The 23,333-nt window shown below is 36.6% G+C and overlaps 2 protein-coding genes and 1 long non-coding RNA gene across 3 annotated transcripts; 1 reads left to right on the top strand and 2 right to left on the bottom strand.

Moving 5' to 3' along the window:
- Positions 1–219: 219 nt before the first annotated feature.
- Positions 220–13,032, bottom strand: RYa (RYamide). Its single transcript, XM_068290806.1, has 4 exons — positions 12,922–13,032; positions 1,410–1,537; positions 989–1,337; positions 220–926 (listed from the first exon to the last, which is right to left on the bottom strand). Exons 2-4 carry the CDS (start codon positions 1,531–1,533, stop codon positions 842–844), a joined length of 558 nt encoding a protein of 185 aa, XP_068146907.1. The 5' UTR covers positions 1,534–1,537; positions 12,922–13,032; the 3' UTR covers positions 220–841.
- A 1,881-nt stretch (positions 13,033–14,913) lies between these two features.
- Positions 14,914–18,234, top strand: LOC137576605 (probable protein phosphatase CG10417). Its single transcript, XM_068289829.1, is given in 5 exon segments — positions 14,914–15,379; positions 15,446–16,231; positions 16,233–16,562; positions 16,635–17,171; positions 17,281–18,234. Coding segments are annotated over 5 exon segments (2,169 nt in total). The 5' UTR covers positions 14,914–15,268; the 3' UTR covers positions 17,686–18,234.
- A 730-nt stretch (positions 18,235–18,964) lies between these two features.
- On the bottom strand, positions 18,965–20,815 carry LOC137576606 (uncharacterized). The gene is made up of 2 exons (XR_011032303.1): positions 20,628–20,815; positions 18,965–20,561 (listed from the first exon to the last, which is right to left on the bottom strand). It is a non-coding gene; the product is annotated as an uncharacterized lncRNA (long non-coding RNA).
- Positions 20,816–23,333: the final 2,518 nt, after the last annotated feature.

Here is a 23,333-nt window from a genome sequence, read left to right as displayed (position 1 = left end):
TTATTTTCCAAAGGAAACAAGATTTACAGTCTTGACATATTATAGAACAATAAAGTAAATTTTTGCCTCTTTTTTTTGCCAAACGAGTCACTGTGCGATGGTCAAGTTAATTGGGTTTTATTGTGGCTTAAATAAGCAACGAATCGTTATCAAATTTGGCATACCAAGACACTTGATATCTTAGGGAAAAGAGGCATAAGGAAAGTCGCCATAGTTGGGTTGGGTTTGTTTTTTGTCAACTGCATTTATTCAATAGTTTTTGTAGACATTTCATTCCACATGCATGTATGTATGTATGTATGTAAATATGCTTATGTACACATTTCTAATAAATATACAACAATTTTTAGTTTATATGATCAAGAATAGATAGTTTTATATTATATATACACAGCATTTTGTGTGTGTGTGTGTGTTTCTTTCATCATTCATTGGAAGTTGTGGCCAACTATTTTTAGTAGTCGTACTTGTTCAGTTGTTGCTTCTATTTCCCTCTTGCCACTGCTATTAACTATCTAATAACTATTTTTAAATTTTAATTTATTTATTATATAGGTATGTATATAATAAGTGTGTATAATCAAATGTAAATGTATGTATGTATGCAAGCGCCAATACCTATTCGGATATTGATATTAAAACTTTTTCCAGCCCCTGTGAAAAGTTTTAATATCGTTTTGTGGTTCAAAAAATAAATAACATACATACAAACATAAGTCGCAGATAAGCCATTGGTTAACAAGGATTATATTAAAAGTTGGAGGAGCATGTGCCACTACAAGCCCAAAATGTTGGTCAATCAATCGCCAATTGTATACCGCCAATGCCTCCTCCCACAGCTTTACTTAGTATTGGCATCATCCGCTGTCATCCCAGCGGAATCGATAGTCTCATCTATACTGGAGTTCATGATATTGTTGAGCTCGCTGCGTGAGAGTATATATTAAAGTAATTGGAACATTATCCAAACACGAAGCTAGAAACTCACTTGTTCGCATTGCTACAGCGGAAGTAGTTGCCGATGCCCGTGTAGACACACGACATTATGGCACCTGGCCTTGGCCTGCTGTCACCTGGATTGTGTTGATTTGATTCTCTTGGCGAGTCCTTGGCCTCTAGAGCTCGTCCAAGACTGTCCTGTTCGTATGGTGATAGGTACTCGCCATTCCGTTTCCCATAACGCGAACCCAAAAAGAAGCGATCATTACGTGGAACAATGATGAGGCGTCGCGACTTGGAACTGCCTACACCTGCAGGTGCAGAGGCAGGATTTCCACTAGACCGTCCATATCGACTGCCCACAAAGAAGGCTGGTCGCTTTTGCATTGTCGTCATTTCTAGGCACAATAATTAAAAGGAGAAATGGTATTACTTCATTCATGAAGCCTCAGCTTATACACAAATCCTACCGTTGTCCTTCTCGAGTGCATTATCCGCATATGAATGATCCACTGCGGTTGCCACCACATTCTGCGCCAGCACGGCGGATATGGCCAGCAAAAGAAAACATAAATTGGGCGAGAGATCCAACATGGTGCTGAAAACAAAAACATTTTATAGTCATTTTAAATAGTTGTTTGCCTAAGTTGGTGCAGTAAATTTGATTAAATTCAACTGATTTGTTAAAATACAGATTAACATGAAGCTTAAAATGTATTTATGTTTTTAAATTTCAAATAGGATGGACAAGTAAACGTTTAGAGAAGTTAATCAACTTAATATTTCTTCTGGGCTACTATCGGACTGGTGAAAAGGAAACTTGTCATCAAGCTTAATGTTCTGCCCGCAACAAATTCTCTTGACTTTTACTTATTATTAACACTTAATACATTTTTCCCCTCTTGCCACAAGGAAGTGTTGTTCTGTTGGCCAAAGTTGTCCCTTATTTTTGAGAATAAGGGTTTGTTTTTGTAATACCTTTTAATAGCAATTGCACCGTATAATATAATGAATAATATGTAGGTATGTAGAGAATACACCTCTCTTCACCTCACCTCACCCTTTTCGAATATAATTTGCTTACAATACGTGATCTCGAATAAAACAAAACAAAGAAAATCGTTTGTTTTGCACTCTCAAATATATGACTTAATTGATTATAGTAAGCTAGTTCCTAAATAGAAAGACGACAAAATTATAACGAAAATATTCACTTTCCTATAATATCCTAAAGGTTTTACTCTGACTTTGTTGCCAAATTGTAGCTTGAGTGAATTATGAAAAATGCAAGTCTAATATTTAAGGAAAAAATACCTAAATAGATGGATAATAAAAGAGTATTTATCCATTGATCATTTTTTTGTAAAGATTCCTTGGCCATATCTACGAAAGCCCTTAAGTCTTAAAGGACAATTTTAATTGTATTTGAATAATTCTGGCACATCGATTACAAATGTTGGTTTTCTGTGATTAACTTGTTTACCTAAATCGAATTAAAACTTAAAGGTTTCTAAAGGTTTCTTGAAGATAACATTAACGAACTCTATATTTTCGATAATAATAACATAAAATTATTTCTTTCTATCAAAGGTGGTTAGCTTTGCTCTAAGCTAAACTACATTAATATGAACTTTAATCCAGCTTTTCTCTTTCACTCACCCGGAAGGAGCTTGAAGTATTTCTTTACCGGGGGGAAACCAACTAAGTCGGGTTTCCAATTCGAAAACAAAAGTTTAAGTGAGTTTTTATTAAGTTTCCGTTTAAGCCTTCAAAGGATCCACAAATTCTACAGTCGATAATTCTTTCAGTTCGTAAAATCTTTTAGGATATTTTAAATAGTTAACATAGCTTCATTTACGATGTTAACTATATATAAAACTAAACTATGCATATTTTCCCTACGAACTTTGTGATTAAGAATTAGTTTAACTTATTGCCACATATGTACTTTATTTTATCCCTTTAACGTTGAAGCGAAGTATTGCAGATGGAAATGTTCTCCTTTGTCGTTTGCAGGCTTAGCCAGTCTCATTAAATTTTTATTCAATAATTCGATGGACATGACCTCTGATCCCAAGTGGGAAGACAATTATGAATCGTGAAAAATATTTCAACGTGTGGCCTGTAGGCAATTGGCTTTTGTGCACGTAAATTACGCAGTTTCAGCATCAGTATAATTAAATTTACTTCTGCATTAACATCATGTGGCTTTGTCACTGTCTTCCTTTGTGTCCTTTGAAATTCAATGCGAATACCTGTACACGCATTCGGTTGCAAGTCTCTGAAGTTCATTCTGTTCGTAATTGCGTAATGGTCAAACTGCATTATTGAGAGCAACAGGTTGGGCCAATTTAGAAATTGGGCTAGGGCAACCTTTCATTTCCGCACTGGGCAAATCGAAAGTTAACTGTTGGCAGCAGACTCCTACGTGATCGATTGCCACTTGTTGCTACCAGAGAACGTCTTGGCCTGGAATGGTAGTAAGGCCTATAAATAGTGAGGCAATCAATAAATGAGTTCAGTAAACGACAAGCATCTCCAGCAGAATGCACTTCACAAAGCTAAACCTAAGCCACAATCAATCCATGTTGCAGCTCTTCCTGCTGATGGTAATTGTTGCACTGGTCTCCAGTTCCAAGGAGCTACCGAAACGTAGTCTGGACGACGCCAATATCCAATGGTCAGCCAATGCAGCAAATAATGCTCGCCATGCGAGCTCTTTGGGCACAAGTGGCTGGAGCAGTGCTGGTGCTGGCGGTTGGAATGTTGGGCACAATTCTCTGGGTAGTGCTCCGTCACCCCACGACGTGGCCAATGCCATCTCAGCTGCCAAACAGGCATCTGCCAATGTGCTACTGGCCCTTCGTTTGGCAGCTTCTAAAGCAGAGGTAGAGATGGCTAATCAGCATATATAGCCGAGCATTTCAACTAATCTATTCTTCTTTTATAGGTGGCTCATCAACAGCGTGTTGCAGCCACCTTGGCGGCGACAGCGTTGCAACATTCAGCTCATGCTGCTGCTGCAGAGATCCAGAAGGCTGAATACGAGGCGGCCAAGTTTGGCCATTACATACGCAATGGTCATGGAGGTCATGGCGGTGCAACACATCAACTTGCATTTGTCAAGGATCCTGGATTTGGTGCTCTTTCATCTGGTAATAATCATTTCGCTGTCTCCAACTTGGAGTCGGTTGGATTTGGTCCTTGGTTAGGCGGTCATATTGGCAGTTCGGGAAAGTCAGCCAATGGCTGGTATTAAAAAGCAATTTTTAATATCCAATGGAGACCAAATGGATGGCACAGAGTTTTTTTGTATTGAGATTGATTCTTTAAGAATAAATTTATGATAAGAGCATTACATAATTCTCTGAAGAGTGTTTCTTGATGATGATATGGCGGATACGTAATATTACAACAAGAGAAGATTTAAAGGTTATCTACTGTTGTTGCTAACAATTTTGTTTCAAAAAAGGATAGTCCCGATAAACAGTGCTCCCATTTACATGTGGTTACATTTATGTAGGTGAATTTAACTTAAATATAATCTGACACAAGTGGTCATGTTTCTGGGAAAAGCCGTTTTGCACTTTCCACCTGTAATTTGTCTTGTTGGTTTAAGACAAATTAATTGTGTCCAGGAGAGATCAAAATACTGACCCGCTCTCGTCATCTATTGTGGAAGTTGTTGCTTACCTCACACACAAAACCCGACACACACAAGCCAAACACACCCACCCCCACCTTCAGGCGTTTCATGGAGTAATTTTTTTTGTTTCACGCCAACATGTTTTGGGAATACGCGTCGTTGTGGTACTGTCTCCTAGAGGCGTGGTTGTGCCACTTTCTGACCCACGACGCTTTTGGCCAAAACCAACAACACAACGAAGGCAAACGCTGGCACGCTTCTCCTGTCCTTCGACTCCTTTTTTGTTGTTGCTTTTGTGTTGCGTTGCGTGGAGCAAGTTTTTTAGGATGTTTTCGATGTCCCTCCCCTGGATCTTCCCCTTTTGTGTGCTGCAGTAATTTGTAGATGTGACACAGTCTTAGTTGGGCGTGTGCGGTTTCAAAGGACACTCATGTGGGTGCTTTCACCCTTTTTTTCCCAGTAATTTCGCCACGTGATGCATTAAATAGAAAAATTCACTCTCCGCGATAGCTAATGAGGCATAATTATATTTGCAACAATGCCCGCTGCAACGTGCGGTATGTTATCAAAGTGGATTTGAGTGTCAGGTGCGTTGTTTGCTGTTTAGGGATTTCGGACACTGTAAATTATTTAGTGTGGCATGGAATACATTAAGAGCAAATGCATTTAAGAAGCGTTGAACAATAATTCAAACTATTAACCGAGTATTTTTTTTAGTTACTTAGTCCTTTGAGGAATGCCTTTAACTATCAGTTAGCACCATCCATTAATGATGATTCATTTGTCCAAGATTACTTCATAAGTAACCAACAAAAAAAACATTACAAACTCCAGTTTACAAAAAACTCAACATCCCAGATTACGCATACGACATGTTGAGTCAGAAATACAGGACAATAAATCATATAAACTTCGGTACAATCAACAAATCAAATTCAGTTATCCGAATACTATTTGAGTGAGCAATGAATCTGTGTTCCTCAATGAATGACAACATTTTAAGTACCTACACTTTACGAAATGAAAGTAATAAAATGATGTGAAGTAACAAAGTCATTCTTTGCAGTCCTCGGTAGATGAGTTGTCTAAGTGACCCACTCATTTGGGCAACTGAACAATGAGGATCCGGGTTCAAGTTCCAGTCTAGTGTATGGATCTAGTTTTTCGTCTAAGCCGAAGGCCTTAGTTGCCAGTGCTTGTAAAAAATAGTTAGGTTGATAGTTTACAACTATATCTCATACTTATAATAATAATAAACAAAGTATTTATTAAGCATTCTCTTTTGCCACTTAATAGGCAAAAGGTGGAAGTGTCGTACTAAAATACTAAGCCAATTTAAATGCTAATATAACTGCCTAACTCTCAAATCTTTCTTGAAAACCGTATTCATTTTCTTTATTTTACAGATATGAAAATATAACACAAAATATATTATCTACATTCCGAATAATCAAGTGTAATCAACACATAGATATAATACATACATTTTGAAATTGTTCAATGTTTGTCAAATGGAACGGCTGTGTAAACGAGTTTTCTATTAAGAGCAAAGAAAGTCAAACAAATAAATTTTAATAGACGTCGCCTGGTGACAAACGCCGCATTAACTCGCACTAAATTGCAATTAATGAAAATTTGGCAATTTGTTAATTGCTCCACAAAACAAAAGAGATACCCCAAGAAGGACCCAACAGGACGGACTGAGTGTGAGTGAATGCCAAATAATAGTGACTATTGCCTTTGGCCACCGCCCATTTGGCCAAGATTAAGCTAAACACTGTCTGTTCGTGGTAAATGACAAACTGGGGGATTCAATCTGTGGCAAATGATTACAAACGAAAGGTTACCTGGTGTGTGTGTGTAAGTGTGGGTGTGGGTGTGAGTGTGGGTGCCCAGTGGCTCAGATATCGCGTGGAAATACCGCTTATCGATGCGCAACTGATAATCAGGTAATGATGACAGGACAGAGAGAGTCAGGCACCTGAGCAGGCTGGAGCATGGGAACGAATTTACCAAAATTATGTGCAATGAAACGGTAGCAATTGCGGCCTAATGGGTTTATCAATACTAAAGGTTTTCATCATTTCGCTTTTTGGTGGGTAATTCTTGGTTGTAAATACGTCATCGGATACAAGAGCGTTACGGACGCTGCACGTATTTGGGGCGCTGCTATTTAATTGCGGGCAATCATAAATTCTTTGCCTACCTTTTGAGTTATCGGGGGTGAAATAATATGATTTCGATCAGGGCATACTATAACGTACATATGTGTATGCCAATGTTTTTTTAAATCACAATTTATGTCGTGTCGTAAATACGGTTATCCACTCCCACACACACAGAAACACAAAGTGAGCATAAGACGGACTTTGCCCTTGGTGAAATGATGGCATGTCCGGCATAAAGGTAACTTTCGATTTTATTGTAAAGACAACCGTTTAGCAACGAAAATCAGGTGAAAGGTGGCCTCAAAAAGGACAAACAGCCTCGCACACACACACACTTACACACACACACACGTACGAAATTTGAATATTGCCAGTTGTGTGCGTCAGCACGAAATCCACAAGAAACCACAAAATCCAAAAGTGCCAAAACCAACCAAACCGTCTCCGTCACCCCCCTGCCTTCTTTGTCTCCTAAATGGCTCACTTTCACTGGCAGATGCTTAATTAAGTAAAGATGGCTGATTTGGCGCTTCTTGGGAAAAAAGGCTGCAGAAATTTGTATACAAGTTTGATAGAATTTTAAAACGAAGTCACCTTAAGCCAAGTTGGGGACTCTTCCCCCACCCCATACTTTGGATATTGGCATAAGCCGAACGAGCAGTTCATTAGGTGATTATTAATATTTCAAAATTTCGTTAAGCTGTTGAAACTCCAATTAAGGTATCCGATGCACAGTTTCTCCTCAGTTGACCACAGATACTGACATTTGACGGCAGAAATAAAAATTTGTGACAAGTGCAGAGTCACATCATTAAATGTATTTAGCCAACCATGTTCCAGGAATAACTTGACTACCTGAAGTGGTGGCATTTATTAAAATGTTTCAAGTCACCATGAGAAACTAAAAAGGGGTAAATAGCAGCGGATCTCGAAGTGACACATTTATATAATAAAGAAAAGTAAACGATTTGTAGTTAAAAGTTTTACATTGACAGCAAAAATATATTCATATGCGTGGGTGTTTTGGTTAACCTCTGAACGATGGGCGGTTGAAAGGTCAAAAGCATTACTTATTTTGTTTAAACACTCTCGGCCTTAATGACATTTTACAACACTATACGAAAGGACTCTTTTTTGAAGCAAAACAACGTATAACAACTCAAAATTGAATACAAATTTACACATATTTCGATTTAAATGTTAAAGCTTTAAGAATTTAAAAACTTAAGAGAATTGAAATTACAATTAATATTGAGTGGATGAATAATCCACTCAATATTAATTGTTATTTAAATTCTTTGATAATTTTAAAAATTTGAATTGAATATGTTTTATTTCATAATCTAGATTATAGAAAATAATTCTAAGAAACATTAAGTACTCATTTTGTCAAACCTTTGATAAAGTTCCAAAAAAGTTGAAAAATTCCAAAAAATTTGATAATTATTTTTTAGATTTTTAAGGTTTAAGCATTTTCTGGCTATTAGATATTTTAATTCGAATGTTAATCATAATTTTCTCTCAGTTTAAGACACAGGTGAGATCCTTAAAGTTTTCCAAAAAAAATAACCAAGATGAATTAAAGATAAGGGTAAACCTAGCCAAGTATTACAAAATAATGATATTATATAGAAAATTGCAACAGCAAACAGATCATTTTTCCAAAAGACTTTGAAATATTTTGTAGTGGGCGAAAAATAGAGGCTCTTTGAGTCAATGAAAGCAAAAATAAAATACATATCTTTTGAAACCTTGTTAATGTCAGTCGAGTATTATATTATATACTTTTCAGTGACATTTTGTTGTTCATTCATAATTTTGCCGACTAAATTACCCTTTTTGCTCTATAGACTGACCTTCATGCAAAAAGGTAAACTATCAGAACCGCATTTGCCAATGCCGATGAAATTGACAAGACACGTCACCGGACGGAAATTGTAAAAAAAACCAAACATAATAAATAAATAGCATACCCATCTCCACCCCCCTCAACTCCATTTCTGTGACCAAAACTTCATGGCCAACTGTACACATTGTGTTTAAGCATTATGGTAGAGGTAGGCAGGTACATATACATACATACATATGTATGTGGAAATATATATGCATGAAAAATAATATAAAGAAATAGAATCGTTCATATTTTATCTTTGTTTATGTAGGTACAAAAATGTATGCGCTTATGTCAACATCAAAAGGCATGTATGCCGATGCCTCCACCCTATCCGCCATCCCTAACCAGGCTTACACATAGATACCGATATATGAACATATCTCCAGTCAACAGTTGGCATTGTGGGTGCCAACTGGGAGTATGAAGAACCTGATGGGATTGATAATGTTTTCACTTTGAATAAAGACAATGGAATATATATTTATTTAGAAATTTTCTCTTGCTGATGTTTACTATTTATATTCAGTTAAATATGTGACTCCCACTCAAAAAGCTACATCTGTATATTGTGCATACGCCGTGTGGTTCCAAATGAGTTCAAAATAAATTATTTTCTTTTCATGGAAAACTTTTGCATACTTTCTTTTTAACGAACTTTATAACCACTTAAAAAAAAATATGGCAATAAATATTTAAATTTTAAGCCATTCAGGATGTTGCTTTGAAACTTCAACATTGTGACTTCACACACAATTTGGCTTGATGCTAATCACAACTATGAATACACTATGAGATCAAATCTTACGGGATTAACAATTTCAAACTTTTGTGCAAAGACCCAGTAAATAGTTTTGAGTTAAACATCTCACATGGAAAAGGACAAGAAGGAAAACGACACCTGGAAATAGTCTAGGCGGCTATCAGTTATCATAAACAGAAAGAATGAGTTTTTTGCAGTCTCAGGTAGCTGGCGCGCGAAGAGGAAAAAGTACGTTATTTTCTTCTTCTAACCGATTCGTTTCATTTTTCGCAAAGTAGAAACAAAAAACTATCACCAATGCCTGCGGTGGCAGGATGAAAGTTGGCATAGAATCAAGGTACACGATTCCACTCCATCCATCTCACGGCCATCTCTTGGTAGCTGGATGCCAGGTTGCTCATAAATATTGATTGGAAAGAGCCCTTCTGGCCGCAACCCTAGAGCCCTTTGTTGAGTAAAGTTTTTCACTTTTCTATTAGTCATTTGCAAAAGCATAATTTCGTGTATCTATATACATATATTTATGTATTTGTGGCAAACATGAAAGGCACTCATTGATTTGTCTGGCCGCCCCATCAACAGGTTGCTTGGCTAGTGTCTGTCCATCGTGGGCAGTTTTCCGAATGCGAGGCTCAATGTGCATAAGTAGTCAAATTATGGAACAATGATGATACAATGCCCCGTTTATTATGACTGAATACGCCTCTGAGCCAACTTTTGTGAAGCCGATGGAATTTTATATCAATAACCATCACATCACTTAAATAATTTTCGCATTCTCTATTAATGCCCGAAGTTAGCAACATCCGGACGACCCCAAGGTAATTGGTCCGTCAAAGTTCGAGTACGTCTAAGCTACTTACTCACTTGTTCATTGTGAAACTAATACAAAAGTTTTGCTTCAATATTGTCCGTGCCTAATTTGAATTTCGGTAAAGATAATTTTCCTTACTAATTACTTGGACATTGTATTAAAATTTCACAGAAAGTACAAGTTATTTTTGGACAATTTTATACATAAATATGTAATGAACCATAACTAAAATGCAAAGGTAAAACTAATGGCCAAATGAAAATAATTAAATAGTAAACATTACTGGCCTGTGTGTAAAATTAAACAAAAAATAGTTTGTCTATTTAATTGTAATCCACAAAACAGTGAGACCAAAGGATCAACAATATCTCACAAGTGCTTTGAGACTGGTGCAAAACATTTCCTTTCATTTCTTTCTGACGTGCATCTAGAAAGTCCTTTGGGGATGACTATTCTTCATTTTTCATTTTACTCTAAAAGTTTTAATTTTAAATATTAAATATTATTGGAAATCGGAAAACGTCGCGATTTGACGTCAAAATTTATATATAATATTTATATGAAAGTCACATGAAGTTGGTCGAGTCATTATACATTTTCTAAAAAGACTAATCAGCTTAAGACCAAAATTCAGATATTACGCCACGATCCGTTTCGCCCCCGCAAATTAAAGAAAACCTTAAAAAACGAAAGTCACTAAATTTGGTACGGAGACTAGGTAAGTATGCGGACAGATTATGATTAGTAAAAATATTTCCCACGTCCACTTCCTCCTCCGTAATTTAGAAAAACCTACAAATTTTTATTGAACTTGCTTGATTTAAATATAGAAGTTTTCCAATGCACATTGCGGTGCAGCTTTATACGGATTTTCGAAGTTTAAGCCGTACTCTAAGCCGTATTTTAATATATTTCAATTTCATGAACTTTAGCTACCTTCATTTTTAAAGGGACTATCAAATGTAAATAAGGATGTAAATGTTTTAAAGATTTTATAGCTGTGTCCTTGACTTTGAGTCTAAAGTTCTAAACAAAACGAAAGGTAGACAGTGTATTGGAAAAATTAGAAACAAAAATAGCAAAAAATAAACATTATAATTATTTATTTCACGAAACTTTCACAAATTTTAGAAGAACCAAGAAACATATAAGACATGTTCAAAACCCTCAACATATCTTTTTGAAGGCAAAAAATCATTTTTGGTAGGAAACGTCAAAAACTTTTATATTTTAAATCGATTTATTTTATTTAATTTTAACTTAAAAGATTTTAAGTTATATAATAGTTTGAAAACGTTATTTGATTTATAGGACTATCCATCAGTTGTAGATAATATTTTGCTCTGTCGTTTTGACAGTTACCAATTCAAACTAACAAGAATTGGTATGTGTCATAAAGACAGATTAAACGTTTCAAACTATTACACAACTAAAAAACTTAGAACAAATTTTTAAATTTAATTTGGGACTTTAGGACATTTGTATGAAAATGGGAAAGCGGAATAAATGATGGATGTAAAAAATCTACACATGGAATTATAAAACAGTTTTAAAATAATTTCTTCTGTTTAAAATAAGGTAAGCTAAGAAATCAATTTCTAAATGAGTATTTTAGATGAAAATATTTGTTTGACAGTTAGGTTAAATTTTATTTTTAAACTTTTTTTTACTTTTCTTATTTTTAATAATGCGTCTAGTTTTTTTATTGACTAAATAGGCAAATTATATATCAGGGCCAAAAACCAACAAGAACAAGAATTAAAACTAGTACCTAATACAGAAAGGTTTCTAGATTCTCTATATTGTTCAGAAGCACCAAGTAATAACAATGACCATATTACATATTCGAAGCAAAAACTAGTTGAAAATTGGAACTAAAAATGATTGAGAAAGCTTACAATTCCAGAGTTAACCCTTTTATGCCCTCATTGACTATCAGAATTAGAGTAAGAACTGCGGCCATGAACGACCCAAGGACCACAAACAAATACAATTAATTCTTGGTAGGCCCTTTAGCAATTACTCAGTTTCTAACTTAAAGCTAACTGTCCTTATAAGTTTAACATTGCTTACAATTCGTAACTATTAGTTTATTTTTTAGAAACTTTTATATTATTTCCAGAAGGAAGTGAAAGATATTAACAAGAGGCTGTCTGGAGAGTATCTCCCGATGACCATATCCTGGAGTTGAATTTTTGAAAAATCAACAAGGCTTTTGGTTTGAAATAGTGTAATTTTCAGTTTTCAAATACCGTCGGCTACGTTATATACCCAACTGTTTATACTTATTTCTAGGAGATCTAAGAAAGCGTTGGCTTCCATAGTTTTATAAATTTAGGATGTTTTAATGCAGAAGAGAGACAGACGGACTTAACGATATCAAAGTATATAATCGTTCACATTTCACACTTTCACATTTTTTCGGTCTAGAAGGTTTTTTTTAATTTTGTACCAAGAAGATTTAAAAAATTGCACCGCTAAAATATTTCTAAAAGATTTTAAATATCACCGAGAATAGGGAAACATATATGTACGTATATTTTTTTAAATGTCAACTCCTTTAATTATTATAGTAAGTAATTAAGTTTCACGAGGTTTAACCAATCGACGAGTCCTTCAATAACTCGTGACTTAAAATAACAAAGCGAAAATGATCGGTAATTAAGGATTCACATAATTGTATTTTCAACCGCAACTCACATGATATGAAATTTAAATATTTTTAACTTCACTATGGGTAGCAATCGCTACAGGTAGATAATGTGCTCCTTCGCTCCGACAACAACCCTACGAACGTGTGTAACACTGAACGAAACCGAAGTGAATGCGTGCACGTCCTGGGACAACCTTTTATATATCTGCAGGAACGCTGCTTGTGGGCTGGAGGTGACGAAGCAACAGTATGCTAGCCATGGCTCGTTTGTATGGTGTGAGTTTCAGTTAACGCACTGAGCTGCGCAACATCGAGAATCTGCAGGCTAAAATTGCCTTTGTCTAACGTTCGGTGTATTATTGTGTTGCGGTTGCTGTTGGCTTTGTTGCCATTGGTCACTTACGCTGGCTTATGCGGAGTAGCAACATGTTGCTTTACTCGTTCTGGCACTACTCGGGAAAGTCCCACAAATCTTATAATGCCACACTACAACCATTTGCTATATGCATAATGTATGTGTACTTTACTCAGCAAGAGTTGTGGGTCATTCGATTGTGAAATTCCTACATGGATGATAGCCAAATTCATTCTAATCCATTAGATATTTATATCTTATCAGCGGTTATGCTAGTTTTTTGGGCAGAAGTAAATTTCGGGTGACATACTCAAGTACCAATTAGATAAAAACAACAAAAACCCATTCTAGTGCCCATAACAAACTCTAATGCAATTGATAAGATTTCAACTTTGAATCCTTCATTGTGACTAATTAGACATATGGTATAATAATTTGGCGTAAATCAAAGGGCCTCATCAAAGTGTTTGTCAAAAGGGTCGTATGCGCTACACGAGTACTTTTGTACTTCCCACGGAGATACATTGCCAATACATACTAGCCATGCCAACAGCAAACAAAGTTATCGAAACAATTATAAACTCATAAAAAGCCACGGCTTGGCTCTTTGTGTGGCGCGATTCGCCATCGTTCGACTTGTGCCTTTTGTGGTCTTGCTCTGGAACGCCGACACACTTACATATACATAATGCCATAAAATTACATTTCCTTAGTTTACTTTGAGGAATTAATCAGTGCAGGCAATTCTATTTTCATTATTTTGTTTGGCCATCTGAAAAACTCATCACTAAAATATGGGACATAATGGCAGATCGAACAAATTTTTAGAAGGACACCACTTACACAAAAGTGGTTTTCATTTTAAATGAGATTGAACTCATTTCGTCGGCTTAGATTATTCGTGTTCTTCAATCCATTTTCCCCGATTCTAAACTATAAAAAATAATTCATAGTGGCCTTAGACATTAGAATATAGAAAACAGTACTAATGCACATAAAGTAAATTTCATGTCAGCCAAATCAGACGTCAGTGTATTAAGAGGCCCTGATTTTTTTTTTTTTTTTTTTGCAATCCAGCTACCAACAAGGGTAAGTCTTTTACCCAGATATGTAATACTTTTTAATAATATAATAATAAACAGGATTATTTTTCCAAAGTATTTTTTTTTTTAAATTCTATGGAGTCAAAGTTATAATGCATAAAAACCTGATCAGGCCTATATTAGCCAATGGCTGCAAATATGGTAGAACATATCTTATTTATAAATGCAAAGAATTCCAAAACTCTAAAGAAAATATATATTTGTGCAGAAATCAAGAAGTTTACAAAATATTATTTAAACCACATCATTAGGCAAATAAAAAACATTTTAAACAGATAATTAATAAATCAAATAATTAAAAAAATGTTAAAAATTGAATAATGAATGGAAAACCTGACACCGAGTTATTAATCTGTTTTCTAAGAAATCAATAAAGTTATTAAAATTATTGAAGAAATATTAATTAAATATTTTAAATACAAGATACTTAATTTTAAAAGAAATTTCATATCTACATGTAACGTTATTTTTCAAATTGTTTTTACGCTTACGATTTATGTTTGAACAAGTTCATTATGATAGTGGTTCCGGTTCCAGTTATCGCGGTATAAGCGTACATCCCTAACACAATATCGATTATTTACGTTTAGGCAACGCTGTCAACAAGACGGAATCAAAGTGTGAAAAAGTGAAAAATTTGCACAAAAAAAGCCGAACTATATTCTTTTGTTTCAAATATAAATCGGTTACTAAGTGTCGCGATCTATTTCTAAACACTTTTAAATAAAGATTGACAAAAATTGCACCGGCAACTAGAGCGGCGTTTTTTTTTGTTGCCGGCGGCGCGAAAAGTACTCGCTTCGGCGTCTAGCGCGTGCGTTTGCATCTTCGATTTGCGACGACTACATTGATTTTCCGCAACGCCCGGCGTCGTCCTTGCCCTCAGATATATAGTTAGTTGGCTTAGAGTAATCTGCCTGATTTGGATACGGTATCATGGGTGCTTATTTGTCGAGTCCGAAGACGGATAAGGCGTCCACAGATGAGTTCAACGACTTGCTTGTGGTAGGGGCCAGCTCGATGCAAGGTTGGCGCAATAGCCAGGAGGTGAGCATCATGAATATGTTTGATTTATTTGTATTGTTCCAAGTTGTCGTCTTTTGTTTGTTTAAGGACGCACATAATTCTATTCTCAATTTTGATGAAAATACTTCGCTATTTGCCGTCTATGATGGACATGGTGGCGCCGAGGTGGCCCAATATTGCGCCGACAAGTTGCCAGAGTTTCTCAAGAACTTGGATGATTACAAGCGAGGCGAATTGGTTGAGGCGCTGAAAAATGCCTTTCTGGGATTCGACAAAACCTTGCTAGATCCACCCGTGGTGACCATTCTCAAAATTTTGGCCGGCGAACACAATTTCGTGGATGGTGCCGGTGAATGTGATGGCGAGGGGGATGAGGAGGATGAGGTTGAAGATTTGGCCGAATTGCACGAGGAAAGTCATTTGCCGCTAAACGAGGTACTCGAGAAATACAAAGGGTTGCCATTGACCCATGACTTGGCCAAGATAAATTCAGATTCGGCCGATGGTAAATTGCAATCGCCGATGTTGCGAGGACGTCGAGCTGCAGCAGTGGCTGCTGAAGCAGTTAATAAGGCTGTCATGGATCCCACAGCCAAACCAGAAGGTTCATCCACTTCGAAGGCAGCAGCAGCTGCCGCTGCGGCGCTCAGTGAGGTGGACGGAGCCGGACCAGGTCCCAGTTCAAGTTCTTCATCGAAATCAGCTAAAGTCGAGCAGGAGGATGAGTCGACAGTGAGCAGTAGCTGCAGCAGCTCAAATACCAGCAAAAGTAACAATCCAAGCAACAGTGTGCCACCGTCCAGCAATGGTAGCAGCAGCCAAGGTGCTCCTGGGGGGTCAGGAGAATGGCAGTGTAACTTCTTCGGAGACCAAAGTGGTCGAGGAAGCTCAAAATGTTGTGTCCGGTTCGAGTGACATTGTCGGAAGTGAGGGAAAGGCAAATGGAAGCGTTGATAGCTCGACTGGCAGCAGGACCGCCAAGGCAGATCTAGCTGATATTTCCTCGACCAGCAAGGATTCAGAGAAAGGGGACAAGAAAGTCCCTGCGACAGCCGCACATGATGATGACTCCACTGATGATGATGCTGACTACGATGAGAATTCTTCGGTTGAAGGTGCCGATATATCCGCTGTCAATGGTTCTTCTGACGAAGACATTGACATGGATGGTGACGATAATGAAGACCTATCATCCTCTGATGAGGTAAGCAACATAAATACATATTTAATTATTTAACTGAATAAAATTAACTTTGCCTTCGTCCCTAATATGAAGGACAACAATGGCAGTGATGAGGACGACGAGACGGATGAAGATCAGCTAGCCAATGACAAATTTTGCGCCAACATGATTGAAGAGCCTGGTAAGGATAGTGGTTGCACAGCTGTTGTTTGCTTGCTAAATGGCCGCGATCTATATGTGGCCAATGCCGGTGACTCCAGATGTGTCGTCTCCCGCAATGGACGAGCTATTGAAATGAGTTTGGACCACAAGCCCGAAGATCTGGAGGAGACCACACGGATCACTAAGGCTGGCGGTCGTGTTACTCTTGATGGACGTGTCAATGGTGGACTAAATCTATCTCGAGCTCTGGGCGATCATGCCTACAAGACAAATTTGGATTTACCCGCAGAGGCGCAGATGATATCTCCTCTGCCCGATATCAAAAAGCTAATTATTACACCGGAAGATGAGTTCATGGTACTGGCCTGTGACGGCATATGGAACTACATGACCAGTGAGGAAGTTGTCACCTTTGTACGATCCCGTTTGAAAGATGATGACAAAAAATTGTCTAAAGTCTGTGAAGAGGTAACCATTACTGATTATTCCTCCTATCTGTGGTTAATTCTAGATAAGAATGGGGCATCAGGAAAGACCGCAATATACATATTATCTATCTATCTATATTCCACATTAGCTCTTCGATAACTGCTTGGCGCCTGATACAATGGGTGATGGCACCGGATGTGACAATATGACCGCCGTTATTGTTAAATTCCTGCCGAAACTTCAAGATCTAAAGGCTACCATTAACCCCGACGAAACTGAAGATGCGCTGCTGGAACGGCAAAAGGAAAAACAATCGGTTGATGCTGTTGTCAAAGTTGATAAGAGTGAGCTCAAGCGTAGTGCATCGCCTGATACGCGCGCTGACTGCGACGATCTGTCTGAGGATGTCAGTAAATCGAAATCGAAACGAATGAAGACTGAGGAGCTCGTTGAGACCGCTTCTGAGGCGTCAGCTGTGGGCGTGGAGGATAAGGAAAAAGTAATCCTCAAAGAGACGAGCAACGAATCCACCGTAGTTGTCTCATCTACGTAAATTCCCCCCAAAATGCGTCAAGCGAATCAAGCTCTTAGAGCCTATCACATATTTTATGAGAGAAAAATTTCCAAATTATTTAATTGAAGTGTACACAAAAACATAAAAAAAAAAAAAAAAAAAAAAAAATATTCATTTGTACGCGTATATATACATACCTATTTAATTTTACTTATACATAATTTGTAATTCGTTCTTTTTTTTTACACTGTATCGTATAACCATAAACAAACAAAAAATCTATTCGCTCGCCCCAGGAAGATCATTCAATTATAGACATACAAATGCAGCATACATATACACTAATACGTACCACCCAGATTTATTGTAAACTATTGAATCTTGAGTCTGTCCCATAATTCATTAAATGTATATGAATGACTCCCCATCAATTCAGAGTCAACATCAATTAGAAAGGGAATTTGCCATTTGTCGTATTATCCATCAACATTTTCACCATTATTTTTTTTTTATTTATTTATATATCGTCGCAAATTTTGTTTATGAGGAGATCGAAATAATTAACTTGGACAATTGGAACGTCTCTCATATTTCTCGTATATTTTTTCATTCTAGTTTTTAAAAATAGAACTCTTTGTTTATGCACAAAGGATGATTTATTATAACTAATTTAAGAATTAAAACATTTTTCTTCTTTTTTTTTTAATTGCAGAGGTAAAATATCGATTAAATGTTTGTAACGCACAAAAAAAAAAGGTTTTTTGACCCCGTTAAATACATACATATATTCTTAATCGAGCTAATATATCCATTTGTCTGTCTGTTTTATGCAAAGTGGTTTCGCAAGTATTAATTTATAATAATGTATATTCGTCAGAATCCAAGACATGACTTGTAAAACAATTCAACCTTTAACTGATTTAATGAGTAAAGCAAATGGTGACTTGGATATCCGCCCTTCTTTACCCTTTACAATTGTATAGACATCTGAGGAATTCGCATTTTTTACAATATATATTCCACTTAATGTTAACTATAAATACATCGAATCACCGGGGTCGTTGAGAATTTAAAAATTTAAAAAAAAAAAATGTGTCCATTGTCATTGTCATTTCGATTTATATGTAGTAATATCTAAATATTTGCCTAAAATATTTAAGGTGTCATTAAATCATTGTACTCGTTTAAGATAAGATCACGTATATACTCTGCAATTGTGTTAATATTCTGATGATTTTAAAACCAAGAAACATCAATTTACTAGATTAGATTCCCGAGTTTCCCTCCGAAGACTGTTTCTATTTACAACTTTTTTAAATTTTTAGACTTTTGTTTTCTTTGTCCTTGATAATTATTTCGTTCGCAATTATTTTATTTGTTTTTATTTTTTTGATTCTACTATTCCACAGCGAATATAAATTTTAAAAACAAAATTAATTGAATATAAATGTTGTCCCAGATAATTATTTCGCTGACCTTATATGTGAGTGTATATCATAATGTGACGGATTTAATAAATGCCAATAAGAAAAATCTAATTATTCTTTAACAATTTATTGAATATATGGAAAGGGGTGAACCAATATGGGAAAAATTGCAAATAAAAACATAATGAAAGTGAATCGGCTCACAATTAGCTTCAAGAAAACATTATAATCTAGTTATATACATAAACTACAAACACTTAAGTTGTTGTTTTTCATTGCCGCTTTTGGATCCGCACGGTGTTTGAGGACATAGTTAGAATAAAACTATTAAGCTTTTATTCTAAACAAAATTTAATGAATTTTCACCAAATTTTTAATCAATGTTTACTAATACATACAACTAATAGGTATATACCCAATAGATATCTATTAATTTATTCAATAAAACTTCCATTGGCTGCAATAACCTTTTCGATCCGGGTGTGAAAACGATTGCAAGCCCGTATTAAATGCTCCTTATTCATATTGACCATAACGGTATTAATTGCAGCCATCAGAGAAGAATTAGTGCTATGGGGATCCTTATTGGCTTCACGCTCAACTACCCCCCATACGTAATAATCCAGAGGATTAATGTCTTCAGAACTAGGCGGCCATAGATTCAGGGTTATGTGGTCATAGAAATTCGCAGCCATCCAATCTTGGGTTGCCGTTGCTTTGTGTGAAGGACCAGAGCCTGGCAGAAAGATGTATGGGCTATCTCCACGGACACTATCAATCCAGGGTTTCACAACTGTCTCTAGGACCTCAATGTAAGCTGCAGAATCTACTTGAAGTCCTTCAGAAGAAAAGTGTGGTGGCATAACATGTCCTTTGTTGCTCACAACACCTAAGACCATAATACTGGCTGGAGACTTAGTGTGCATGGGCACACTAACTGTAGGATTAGAACATAGCCATCTGCCATTTCTGCGTCTATTCTTTGGTTCTTGGACAAAATTTTTTTCGTCAGAATAGAACCATAACATTTTTGACATTTCAGGACATTTAACTTTGTTTATAAGGCGCTTTAAACGGATAACTCGTTGTTCCCGTGGTTGCTTTGACATAAACTGTCCTCTGTCCATAAGATAGGACTTATAGCGGAGATCTTCATGGACAACCCGACGGATAAGACCGTCAGAAACATTGAGGTCCTTTGCCAAGGCCCTTATTGACTTTGAAGGGTCTTTGTCAACAATCGCTTGCACTTGTTGAATAAATTCTGCCGATCGCATGGTGTCAGAACGTTCTTTGTGTTTTTTGCGCTTTGAAACAGACTCTGCGTCGCCGCCTGATGCTTCCAGTTCACGGCGCACCTTATGTATAAACGAATGAACGTGCGCAATTAAAAAATTTGGATATCTCCAAATCGGTGCGATTCGCACATATTGCGACGATAACTGCGTGTCTTTTTGTTTCTTGAGTTAAGTTGCATTGTTCCATCTCCTATTTATAAAGGATAAACTAAAAAAGTGGTTTAGGGAAGCTTTAAAAACATATGTACATACATACATATGTGCATGTCCTGGAATACCTTTTATTAAGAAAAAGGCTTTAGGATAATCCTAGAACACAAGCACTAGGCGCTGTGACTTCTTATCAAGCGATTAATTAAATTTTAAGCTTGAATTCTTATTCAAATAAATAAAGAAAAGGAAAAAACCATCCAATGGTTTTTTTAAAATACGAGGCGGGTAAAAAACAAAAACAACAACAACACTAGTGATGGCCTGCAACTAGTGATGGACCAAAAAGCGAATTTCACTTGTAGTTCGATTTTACATTTGAAATATTTTTCGTGATTTTTTATTAATGTGTGAAACTAAGCTCGACTTAAAGATAATTATATTGCAACCTATTTTAGAAAACTGATAAATATATGTATATTGCCCTCTTTCATCATCATGGTGATGGCAAAGAAAATCACACACAAAAATATGCCGTGTCATTCGGCTCAACCGACCAAACATTCGTATGTACACGAACTCACTGTTGAATTAAATTTACTACAATGCGTCCGCATGGATCACCGCAAACTCCTACAAACGTCAAAGTCACGAACAGTGACTTTTTTCAATTACCGTTATTTTCTGAGTTATTGTCTTGAAATTTAATATTGGTGAGTTTATTACAATTTTAAACGACTGTTGATCAAGATCGGTGGAAAACATTGACTTTGATCAATATCTACGTTATTTCCTATGCTAAGATTGTAGGCCAATCTTTCGCAAACATAAGCCTTTTTAGATAAAACGTTTTTCCACATTGATAGCTAATTGGTGAGGAAATAGTTACCAAAAAAGTTGCAAGGGTATACAAATTTTAACACGGTCGAAGTTAGCCCCGGGCGTTTTCCTTGATTTACTTATACGCCCACTTTTTGCAAGGATATAAAAATATGTTATTCATTTGACTCGTCAGATTTGCCAATCACTCCGACTGCCTGACAACAGACAGCTATGCTCACAAGCTAAAAAGGTTTCACCCACTGGATTTGTCCTTCAGGCCTGAGCCTAACCTGTATTGCTTGACTAATCTCATTGGTCTCAGCAGATGACGATTAAAGGCCCCACAAGATAAACCCTTTTATGGCTTTGTTTTTATACCCTTGCAAAAAGGGTATATTAATTTTGGTCAGAAGTGTGCAACGCATAGAACGAAGCATCTCCGACCATACAAAGTATATATATTCTTGATCAGCAGGACGAGACGAGTTCAAATAGCCATGTCCGTCCGTCCGTCCGTCTGGATCAACGCAAACTCCTCCTAGACCGTAAGAGCTACAGAGCTGAAATTTTGCACCTAGGCTTGTATATACTGCAGGCGCTGTATATCTCGGATTCAGCCGGACCAGTATATCATATAGCTCCTATACAAACCCCAAAGTCACGAACAGTGACTTTTCTCAATAACTTCGTTATTTTCTGCGCTATTATCGTGAAACTTAATATTAGAGAGATTATTACGCCTATTAACTACTGTGCTTTGAACAAGATCGGATGACTATATCATATAGCTCCCATAGGAACGAGCGGTCGAAAACAGTGACTTTTGTAAATAACTTCGTTACTTTTAAAGCGATTGCTTTCAAATTAAACATTTGTTAGTTTAATATATCTGTTAATGACTGTGCCAAATTTGATAAAGATCGGGTGACTATTTCATATAGCTCCCATAAGAACGATCGGTGAAAAACAGTGACTATGATCAATATCTTCGTTATTTCCTATGACTGTAGGCCATTCTTTCGCAAACATAAGGCTTTTTAGATAAAACGTTCTTCCACATTGATGGCTAATAGGTAAGGGAAGAGTTGTCAAAAAAGTTGCAAGGGTATACACACTTTGACGCCTTCGAAGTTAGCCCCGGCTCTCTGGTGTTCATTGTACTTTTGTTAATACCATGTATTATAAGTTTGTCATCAAATGGAATTATTGTCCAAGTCTGACAGATCTGGCAGAGCGTAGGTAGATCTACATACGGGCATTTCCGCGGTGTAGCTTTACAGCTACACCGCGTTTGTACACATTTGAAGTGAAAAATGAAGTAAGTAAGTCGACTGGCCGACTTGGGTATACAAACAAACAAATATTTCAAATTTCGACAACCAAACATGCTTCATCCTATGTGCTATCTACCGCGTAGTAAAATACGATCATACGCATATTTTGCATGTTTCTAGTCCGATTTCAATAAAATTTGGTAGTTTGGTAGATAATAGATAAGATTAATTAGTCTGCCAAAATTGAATGCGATAGTCAAAAAACTACAGGAGGAAATCGGTTTTTTCTAAATTATGGAGGCGGAAGTGGACGTTGTAAAATATGAAAATATATGTATATACTCTGCGCGCGGAAGGGGGCTTGGCAAATAGTTTGAACAATTAGTTTTTGCGCGCTAACTAAACGAGTATATAAACCAAATTTGAGCTGTTGTACTTGTACTTTTTAAGAAAAATAGTTTCATGTGATTCCTGGGGGCGTGGCCAAAACTCCAATTAACTCTATAAATTTACATACTACACGAGTATACATACCAAATTTGGTGGCTGTAGCTCTTATAGCCTCCGAGATCTGCGTGTTCATATAGACGGACGGACAGACCGACATGGCTAGATCGACTCGGTTGTTGATCCTGATCAAGAATATATACAGTGGCGGACACGAATTTAAGACGTTTTTTTTTAGTTCTGACTTTCTCGGCTCCTAAATAACTTAT

This window comes from Drosophila tropicalis, unplaced genomic scaffold (genome assembly GCF_018151085.1).
Source record: "Drosophila tropicalis isolate 14030-0801.00 unplaced genomic scaffold, ASM1815108v1 contig_593, whole genome shotgun sequence".
Classification (NCBI taxonomy): domain Eukaryota; kingdom Metazoa; phylum Arthropoda; class Insecta; order Diptera; family Drosophilidae; genus Drosophila; species Drosophila tropicalis.
This window is presented reverse-complemented; position numbering and strand designations above follow the sequence as displayed.

What these genes read in the sequence shown, in the direction of transcription:
- RYa (XM_068290806.1), bottom strand. Translation starts at nt 1,533, where the DNA reads ATGTTGGATCTCTCGCCCAATTTATGTTTTCTTTTGCTGGCCATATCC. An exon ending in TGCACTCGAGAAGGACAACG is followed by an intron (nt 1,338 to 1,409) that starts GTAGGATTTGTG and finishes TATTGTGCCTAG; the next exon opens with AAATGACGACAATGCAAAAG. An exon ending in CGCTGTAGCAATGCGAACAA is followed by an intron (nt 927 to 988) that starts GTGAGTTTCTAG and finishes ACTCTCACGCAG; the next exon opens with CGAGCTCAACAATATCATGA.